General features: G+C 41.6%; 1 protein-coding gene across 1 annotated transcript in view; it reads left to right on the forward strand.

Annotated features, from left to right (window-relative positions):
* HMG20A (high mobility group 20A) overlaps window positions 1-8,478 on the forward strand; it is an 82,668-nt gene extending 74,190 nt beyond the window's left edge. The window contains exons 7-10 of the mRNA XM_010843310.1: window positions 591-666; window positions 1,367-1,582; window positions 2,931-3,073; window positions 6,020-8,478. Of these exons, the coding sequence (XP_010841612.1) occupies window positions 591-666; window positions 1,367-1,582; window positions 2,931-3,067 (429 nt within the window). The 3' untranslated portion in view covers window positions 3,068-3,073; window positions 6,020-8,478. The remainder of the gene's footprint in view (window positions 1-590; window positions 667-1,366; window positions 1,583-2,930; window positions 3,074-6,019) is intronic.
* The last annotated feature ends 1,898 nt before the right edge of the window (window positions 8,479-10,376 follow it).

A 10,376-nucleotide genomic window follows, 5' to 3' on the forward strand; every position in this document is an offset into this window, starting at 1 on the left:
AATACTTTGGCCACCTGATGTGAAGAACTGACTCATTTGAAAAGTCCCTGATGCTGGGAAAGATTGAAGGTGGGAGGAGAAGGGGACGACAGGGGATAAGATGGTTGGATGGCATCACCGACTTAATGGACATGAGTTTGAGCAAGCTCCAGGAGCCAGTGATGGACAGGGAGGCCTAGCATGCCGCAGTCCATGGGGTTGCAAAGAGTCAGACATGACTGAGCAACTGAACTGAAGCGACTGATACCTACCTCAGTCACTTTCTCCCTTGTACACTGTTGACTATTCAGAGCAGAGAGCTAAGAAATGGTTTCCACCATCTCCATTAGGGAAGTTTATGTAGGTTTGTTTTAAGGTTTCTCATTGCACAGCAGTTGTCACCTGAGAGAGCTGAATACTTAACATGCTTGAGCTCTGTGAAAGTTTGGTTCCAAAGGAAAGGTGAATACATTTTCTTCACAGCCTCACCTAGACTGACTGATTGCTGCTCATCTTACTATTTCATTAAGGAAAACATGACCATTGTGGCTGCAGGCACTACTGTTTAATTTAGTTTAAGAATTGACTGTTTTGTTACTCTTGATTCACAGAAAGAAGCAGAAGTAAAGGAACGATCTGTTTTTGACATCCCTATATTTACAGAGGAATTCCTGAACCACAGCAAAGGTGATTACCAAAGGATCATATTGCGTTCCTCACATCTGTGACAGGGGATTTAGTTGTCAGGAGAAATTAATTGCTCAAAAGCAATGGTAGTGATATTCCCGACCCTGGGACTGGTCTGGAAGAAGGAAGCTGCTTCTATTTCACTCTCTATTAAAAATAGCTACTCAGAAACCAGTGGAGGAAAGCTCAGCCAGTGTTGTCAAAGTAGCTTTAGTCTCTGAATCAGAAGAAATAAATATACATCACTAATTCAGTTGCTTTCAGGCTGTTAGCCAAGAACCCTTTGTACAAATGAAAGCTTGCATGGATGTCCAAAATATAAAATAAATAAGAGCAAAGCTGACCCCACTACAATAAGCTTTGGACCCACAGCTGTGCTTGCCCAATCTCCCAGGATCCCCCTGTGAAACCCCTCAGGCTTCTCATAGCACAGCTTTAAACAGACCAAACAAACAAACACTGGGAATTGCAGCTGTTCCTTGCAGTCTTAAGTATAGAATATGACCAGCTTTAAGAATTAAAATAACTCTGGAGAGCCAGGCGTTTTATTGCTGAAATTGCTATCTGAAAGGCCATAATAAGACTAGGGACAGGAGGAGGGGTAGCTAATTAGAGATAGCTAAGCAGAACTTCTAGAAGAGTCACTGCGACTCCTCAGAGACACTGTGTTATCTGTGTTTTGGGGGGCTTGCGTCCTCAGCTCGGGAGGCAGAGCTCCGTCAGCTTCGCAAATCCAACATGGAATTTGAGGAGAGGAACGCGGCGCTGCAAAAGCACGTGGAGAGCATGCGCACAGCGGTGGAGAAGCTGGAGGTGGACGTGATCCAGGAGCGCAGCCGCAACACCGTCTTGCAGCAGCACTTGGAGACGCTGCGGCAGGTGCTGACCAGCAGCTTCGCCAGCATGCCCTTGCCTGGTAACATCATCCCCACCTGAGTCGTGTAAAGCAGTGGGGGATGGGGAGGTGCTGCATATGTTGGCGTTGGTGTGGTGAGGCTGAAGTCTCCCTTCAAGGGGAAGACCAATAAACAACGAGGTCGTTTCCTCAGAGTTTTCTGTAGGTCATGTAATAGAATCTCAGTATTGGTTAAAATCTGGAGGAGGGCATGGCAACCCACTCCAGTACTCTTGCCTGGAGAATCCCCACGGACAGAGGAATCTGGTGGGCTCTAGTCCATTCAGTCGCAAAGAATCAGACAGGACTGAGCCACTAAGCACAGCACAGCCCATTGGTTAAAATAATCCAAAATTTCAGACTCTGCTCAGTTAAATTTTCCTTCAATTATATTTTAACATAATCTACTTTCTATTAAGCTTAATTTGATTTTCAGAATAGTTGAAACTGTGTAATAAATCCTCAGTGGAGTGCTTTTCTTTTTTTTTTTAATTGTGCTATAATTGATGTATAACACTGTTAATTTCCAGTGTACAACATAATGATTCTGTATCTGTAAACGCTGTGAAATGATCACCGCAAGTCTAGTTACCATGTGCCTCCACGCGTGTATGCACGCCAAGTCACTTCAAGTGTGTCCTACTCTTTGCAACCCTGTGGGCTGTAGCCCTCCAAGTTCCTCTGTCCATGGGATTTCCCAGACAAGAATACTGGAGTGGGTTGCCATGCTCTCCTCCAGGGGATCTTCACAACCCAGGGATTGAACTCTTACCTCTCCTGTATTGGTAGGTGGGTTCTTTACCGCTAGTGCTACCTGGGAAACCTGTACCACCATACAAAGTTGCAAACAAATTTTTCTTCTTGTGATGAGAACCTTTAAGATACACTTTCTTGGCAGCTTTCAAACATGTAGTACAATACTGTCACTCCACCCCCGTGACTTAATTTATTTCATCACTGGACGTTTTTATTTCTTGATCCCCTCTCCCACATCACCTGTTCCCCCAGAGCACTTTTCTGATATAAGTGTGCTGGCTTTGTGATATTGTCTTAATGGGAAGGAAAATAAATACTAGTATTTCTTATATATGTTTTCATGTTGAAAATAGTCACAGCAGATCTAAGAGAGTCTTTAACCTGTTTTATGCAACTACTCTTATATGCTGTGTAGCAATAATAGTCCATCTGTTTATTTAGAGTATGTGGATGAATTTCATTTCTTTGAGGTCTAAAAGTCTCTCCTCTGAAATTAAAATCTTCTCTGTGGAGCAGACCCCATTAGAATCAAGTTTATTTTGCTGTGGAATCACTGATCTGTGTTACTATTGAACTGAATGGGGAAGCTTTTCTTTCTCTTATCTCACTTCAGGAAGTGGAGAGACACCTACAGTGGACACTATCGACTCCTATATGAACAGACTGCACAGTATTATTTTAGCTAATCCCCAAGACAATGAAAACTTCATAGCTACAGTTCGAGAAGTTGTGAACAGGCTTGATCGTTAGGGAATGGTGAGTGCTCACTGACTTGATTCGTACATGCTAGCACATCATCAAAACTAAGATGGCATTAGACTTTATTAATACTACTAAAATCCTGGAATGACATTGAATAAGTGAGTTGGAGGCTTAAGATTCCTGTTGCTTGGTTGCTAAATGTAGAAAATAGTGTTGGAAAACTGAATCAAGATAGTTTTTCCTCATGCATACCTCCATGTGGCTTAATAGAAAGAGCATGATTTTTGTGGTTGGATCTCAATTCTAGCTTTGTCACTTATTAAGTTGTATTCTTAGGTATTAGTTTCCCAAAGGGTTTTGAAGGTTGAGTGAGAAATTTAAAGGAAATAACCCCCCAAAGAACACATTGGACAAAATAAGTATCACTTAATTGTTAAGCTTCCTTTTCCCTGTAAATTTAACGATAATTCACAATAGTCAATGAGACATTGTATGTGTACAAGCCTATGTCAGTAAGCTTTTCATTCACCACTCAGTATCAGAGTAACAGTTGTGTGTTAAATGTTAATGTGGGCTAAACTTACAGTGAAACAGTTAATGCCTTGATTGAATATATTAAAAAATATATAAACTCTCAATAAGTGAAAGGAGAGAAATGAGAAAATAAACTTTTAAAAAATACATTCAATAAATGACTTGTAATATGTTTTACATCCTTTTAGAAGAGAAAAAATACATTTCTAAACGGGGCCTGCCTTTATAAACTTTTTGGTACTAATGGTCAGTCATCAGTATCATTTCTTAAATGGAACTGGTATTCTTTCACTCAGATTCCTAGAGATGGAGTACCCTTTAGTTTTTCATTCCACAATTGACAGCCCTTTGGTCTGTCAATTAAATTGTTCCATCCCTGCAGACATATGAACTATGTGGAAATCTTAGGGTTGGACCATACAGTGAATGGCCATATATGGATCCTAAAACAAGAGTGGATGGCAGGATACACTTCTTAGCAAGGCTGGTCATGGATTTATATCTTTATTTGTCCTACAGGTAAATGAGCATACTCATATACATGTTCATATTCTAACATGGTCTTGACCTTGAGCAACATGTGCAAGAATAAATAACGCCTATAATTCTTTATCTAATGAGGTCGTGTCTGCCTGCAGAGACAAAGGCAGTTGTTTCTATCCTTCTTGGCCACGGGCTCCAATAGTAACTGTACAGGGCAATTCGTCATACTTTATCCGAGTCGTGCTCTGATGGGGGAAAGGATTACTGTCCTTCTAGTGAGTAGCCAGATGGAACAGACCATACTTCTAAGAGATGACTGGACTCCCTACAGAATAAAGAAATGGCATTACTGCTGCTGTTTATGAAGGAAACAGCTTGTAAATCTAGGCCTGGGATTTTCAGGAGCTCATCACCCTTCTCATTTTCACACAGTGTTTTCAATTAGCACTCTGGTAGGCTTGAAAAGAAAGAGCTGGGAGAAACAGTGTGGAGGACTGTGGAAGAACACGGTAACTGATAACATGCTGTCTCCTCACATAGGTAAAGGGCAGTTGTTGTGAGTTTTGAGCCAAAAATGGTTTTCCATTTTGAGCATTTGGCCAGTAAGACTTTCCTAAAGCTTTACCCATCTTAAGGATATAAACTGTCATATCTGCTTTCTGAGGTGTCTTTGAAAACCTAGAACATTATCATTATCCTTGATTTTAACCTACAAATACTTTGCCCTTAAAAGAAAGAGTAGCTGAAAATGTGAACGGTTTTGTTACTACAGATTTTTACAATCTAGCCATGTAAACATAACTAAGAATGGTTAGCTCTCCACACCCTCTGAAACTGTCAAATGAAACAGTTATAAAGACTATGATTAATTCTAGCTTGGCTTCATTATACAAATATGTACAGACAACTAGGCCTGATGTCCCCAGCATTCATCGTGCAATTAATTACTCTGACATGGGCTTGGCAAAGTTTTCTTCCTTTGTCAGGAGCCAGCAAGTGAAAGGAAGCGAATGGTCTATGGTTTTTAGAGCAGCATGTTAGAGCTGGAAGAGGTCTTTAGAAATCCCATCATTGTACATACAAAGAAACTGAGTCCCAGAGAGGTGAGATGTCTTGCCTAAAAATACCTAAGTAGGCAAGTGCAGATTCTAGAACTAGAACACATGTATCTAAATGCAATTGAGTTTCCAGAACATTGATACAAGGGGGTAGGGATGGGTGTCAAGGGAGAGCACTGAAAATCTTAGAATGAAAGCAGTAAGATAAATGGGGGGTAATTAAGAAAAAATTACAATCCAGCAATTATAATGTAAATTTTTGTTCAGCCATTTTATAATTATTTTTTATAGATATACAATGGAAGAATTACCCCAGTTGTCATCTTTCTTTGTGGCTAACTTATACTTAGAAAAAGTGGAGCTGGGAGGAAGCCATGGGGGTGATTTCACATGGAGAGGTGACTACTGTATATATCAAAAGCCATATGTTGCTTGATTTCAGTTGAACCAAATGATAAATAGTTACCTATTTGAGGACTGGAAAGAAAACAACTTTTTTATGTTATTGCATTTTTATTCATGTAAGGATTTATTCATCTTATGCACACAGTACTTCCCTACACATGCAGGGAGCCTTAGATTTATACTTGAAGAAAGTTGGTTTGATTGACCAGGACCAAAGTACTCATTTTTCATCATCGAATTTGTCCCTGATACTTGGTTTTCTGTGTTTGGCTGGCAATTTTCCAGCCTCCCCATTGTGGCTGAACTGGAGCGGGGCCACGTTTGTCGTTGAAATGTCTAAAATGCCTTAGTGAGGTTGGCTGCTGGCAGTTTTATGAGCTCCTTGGTTTACATACACCCTGCTACTCACCTTAACCCTTTTGAAGATAGAGCATCGCAGTATTTTCACTCAAAGTCTGAACCCTTTCTGATCTGTGCTTACCTTTTTGGTATCTTTTTTCATTTGTTTTTTTTCTCCCAGTTCTACAGGTCTTAGAGCTCCAGGATGTTCTGTAAGTGGTTTCACTTGTTCAGAATGAGAAGCCATCCGTGGAAATTTGAGTTGAGTGGAGGCAGAGAAGGCGTACAGATTATTCTGCTTGTGAAAGAACCGTCAGTTATGAGGTACATGCCTTCACCCCAGGAAGCCATGTGAGGGAGCAGCAAAAGGAACATGTATGTGAACTTCCTATGGAATTGTCCTTGTGAAGCTTTGACCATGTACAAGTCTTCAGTCTCCTATCATCTATACTTCTGTTCAAGTGGGTCTGCGTATATTCTGCTGACTAGACACCCCTGAGACAGGCACCTTCTGCAGCAGAAAGGAAGCCTTCTCATTGTTCTGCTTCATTCAGATTGGACTGTCTTATCACTGGCTCTGTGGTTTTTATCAGTGGTTTTCCTACCTAGCTGTCACTTCTTTTTTAATGCTTTTGGGGGTTAATTTTTTTATATTTTCTTCACCCCACCAAGTTAGATGTCTCCATTTTCTGACCTCTGGGCTTTGTTGCTCAGCAGGGCTCTGAAGGAGAGTTTCTCTCATTGGACAGGCCCAATCTTCTCCCATCATTGTCCTGCTGTGACTCCAAAGAAAGGAGCTTCTTGTTGACAGTGTCCTGTGGAGCGAGGCTGTGTCTCATACCCCACACAGCGCTCAGTGGGTGCCAGCCCTTGTAGTGGAGGCTTTGTGATTGCTGCCCTGAAGGAGAGCACTCTTTCCTCCCCCCTTGGCACTGCCTGCTGTTTTCTAAGCGCTGCTCCTGCACGTACCCTGCGTCCCGGCCCCAGCAAGGCTCTTCTGTTCCCATCTGTTGGCAGTGACTTGTGCAATATTTTTGCTGAGAGAAAGGTCACTGGTAAACAGGACAGAACAAGAAAAGTAGTTTCTCACTTGGTAGTGAAAAAGATCCTAAAGTTTCTTATAAGTGAAAACAGGGGAAATCCCTGTGTGCTTGAGGTGTACCGAGTTATGGATATGGATGGCGGAAATGTCATCAGAATACTGCCAGCTGACAGAGGAGAACACAGAGGAATTCTCCATCCTTTGTCTTTCTTCTCTAATCATAACTGCAGAGTCTGTATCAAAGGGACAGGCTTTCCTTCCCTCTCCCTTCTTGTGATTGAAAAAAAAAATACACAGCAAAAGGGAAGAGAGGTTTCTGATTTTCATCTCAGGGTTTGGTTTTGTTGTGTTATGTGTTGATGCTGTGGAGCACAAGGCTGGCGGTTGCAGCTGAGATCTTTGGAACCAAAGCAGGGCACACTGAGCCCACTGTCCAGGCACCATGCCACCAAGGGCAGGTGGAAGTGTGGCCCGCTCACAGTATGCTCACAGGCCAGGGTGCAAGCCAGACACCCCCATCATGTTGCTGCAACCCTCCTGTCTTCTCAGCATCTCCTCCCCTGATTTCTTTCTTAACCCAAAGGAAACAAAACAACAGCAAAAAAACAACCTTGTTAAAAGTTCTTACGTGAACACACATCAAATTTTCATGTACTGAAGCCCATACATATACCACCCTGGCCGTCTTTGAGAATAAGAGCCCATCATTATCTCTATAAACCTGCCAACTCACCTGCTCTTCTGTGTTTTCCTACTCTCACTGGCCATTCCTAGCTCTTCTCTCAGACACCCTGCCTGCTCAGTCCAAGCTGGAATGCATTGTCTGTGGCAGGAGGACAGCCAAGCCAGTTCTGGAGTTTGTGTCTGCCTTCTGCCAAATACTTTGTCTCCTTTCTTCCTCCTCATATTTCTCTCTGTCTCGCCTTTGTGTTAGTTTTGCACAGCATTATTAGCAGTGCTGTGCACCAGGGAACGCTGTAATAGGGCCAGAGCTCATCCTTCTCCTTCGTCTGGATAGATACCTGACACTGACTTGAGAGACATCCGTAATCGGGAATGCATGAGATCTCAAGAAAGCTGGCAGTTTGAAAGCATTTTCACAAAATAGCAACCTGCTTCTGACATGCTGGCCCCTCCAGCAGCTACACCTGACTCACTGGTGGCTGGAATTCAACTGCCACAAAACAAGAAGGTTCCGGGAAGCAGGTCTGTCTTGCCTGCTCTCTCCTCTGTGCCCAGCCAGGAAGGTAGTAAGTGAGCTCAGAGGCTAACACGATACCGAATTCACATTTCCCAGTAAACTTGTAGATATTATTGCACTAATATGTTCTTCTCAAGAAATAAGTTGTTGCCTCTTCAGTGTTACAGATTTCTTTCTTTTTATTAAAACACAAAGAGCAGCTGAGGATAATGAGACAGATTCTGACAGAATGAAATTTTAGGAAAAAAATGTATACGTGTGTTTGAAACTGTTGAAATGCCAAGTTTTCTGTACAAGTGTTTTTGTAATTAAACTTTTAGATTTTCTTTGTTTTTTAAAGAAGTCGATATGCTTGCTTGATGTTTGCCTCATTAAAAACTTTTCTATGTTGAATCTACTTGATTCAGTTTTACCTGCATTGCCTTCTTATCTTAAAGACTTTGTCAACTCTACATTAATCATTGTCTGTTACACTTTTAAAATGGTAACATTCATTTTATTAATTGCTTATTCAAAATGTGTCTTAGCCTGTTTGAGGGTTCAGTTCTCCTAATGTATGCTATAAGAATACAATGAACTATAATTCATTCTAATGTAGCAGTAGTATTCTGGAGGCAACTTGAAAGAAGTCTCATGTTCTTAAAGTCAGTGACTTCAGCTCCCTTGATAGGAGGCCTAAAGACAGTCTTCCTTTTGACTAAAGAGAGAAATTTTCCTTAAATACTTGCCTTCAAAAGTAACACTACTTCATTAGTCAAAATCTGTCTTAAAGGAAATTTGTCACCTACTTCAGCATGCTTTTTAAATTCTAAGGGTGAGCTCTCCTGGCTTCCAAAGCCTGCTGCCCTCTGAGTAAGCTAGTTATGTGGCATTGGGCAAGACTTGCTTTGTTCCCAGTTTCCTCATCTGACATGCCTCAGCTCTCTTACACTTGTCAGAAAGATAGAATTGGGTGATGAATTGACTGTACTTTGGAGGCTATAAAGAATCTTAAATGAATGCCAGGAATTATTGAGGCAACTCAGGGTCAGACTTGACTATGTATAACAGAAACTCAAATCAGCAAAAGCTTAAATAAGACACATCTGTCTCACTGAAAAGTATTCCAAATGTAGGCAATCCAAGACCAGTATAGGGGCTCCTGTCTGCACCACAAGAAGGTTCCTTTCTCAAGGTCACTTCATTGTCAAAAACAGCCACTTGACCATCAGCCATCATTTGAAATTCCTGGCAGCTTAAAGGAAGAAAAAGGCCAAGGACAAAATGGGCAAATTCAGCTGAGTCAGCACCCTTTAAAGAGTCTTCCTAGAAACCACACAACGCTTCCAGAATGCAGTCATGTGACAACAGCTGGCTATGGGAGGCCAAGGATTATCACCTTTCCTCGGACATTACTGCCTCCAATAATATACAGGTTTTAGTCAGTAAGGAAGGAGAAAATAAATACCAAGTAGGCAACTGAGTTAGTTACATGACTCATATGTGACTGTATGTATGCATAGGCCAGCCCAGACTCTAAGGCCAGCCCTGCTCTGCTAGTGAGCAAGATGTATTATCCTGTCTTTGCCTCTTGGCCATCGTGAATGACCATGTACTTCCTTGGTACTTCCCCCAACTTAAACAGCCAAAAAGCTGACAACCAAATTCAACCAGAGTTAGCATTTTCCTCTTGCCACCTTAGTTCATCCCTTACCTCTCAACAGCTGGTGGCCAGTCTTGTCTGGTAAAAGTCAGCATGAACAGGTGGCAGTGTTTCCTCCAGTTGTTTGTTCCCTTTCTCTAACTGTTCAGCATCTGCTGGATTAAAACAACAACAGGATAATCTTTCCCTACGGGTGGGGAGATTGAAGTATTGCTTGGCAGAAAAGCTCATAGCTACTTCCTGCCCTCTAAATTTCCTGCCTTGCAACTGAGGGTTCCAAGTCAAGGACCTTGTCTTTGTTTTATTTATTTACATGCTTACACATAGCCAGTGCTTAAAAATATATTTTAAAATATCTATACAAATAAACACTAGTTCATACCCTAGCTCACAAAAAAGATGAGGATTGAGAATTTAAAAGATCAAGTAAAAATGTTAATGTACTTCCTCTTACCCAGAAACCATTTCAGTTTAGTGCTGGGGGAACGTGGTCCATAGGGAGGATCGTCTGCCAGAAGCATAAATGTCAGTTCTTTTAGCCTAGAAAAATGCAGAAAGGAGGAGGAGCTGTGAGATAAGGATGGCAATGGGAAACTAAGAGCAGGGTCAATGCAAATTGCCCAGATAGAAGGATTTTTGTAAACCAGTTGGAA

This window comes from Bison bison, unplaced genomic scaffold (assembly GCF_000754665.1).
Source record: "Bison bison bison isolate TAMUID 2011002044 unplaced genomic scaffold, Bison_UMD1.0 scf7180017864181, whole genome shotgun sequence".
NCBI lineage: Eukaryota > Metazoa > Chordata > Mammalia > Artiodactyla > Bovidae > Bison > Bison bison.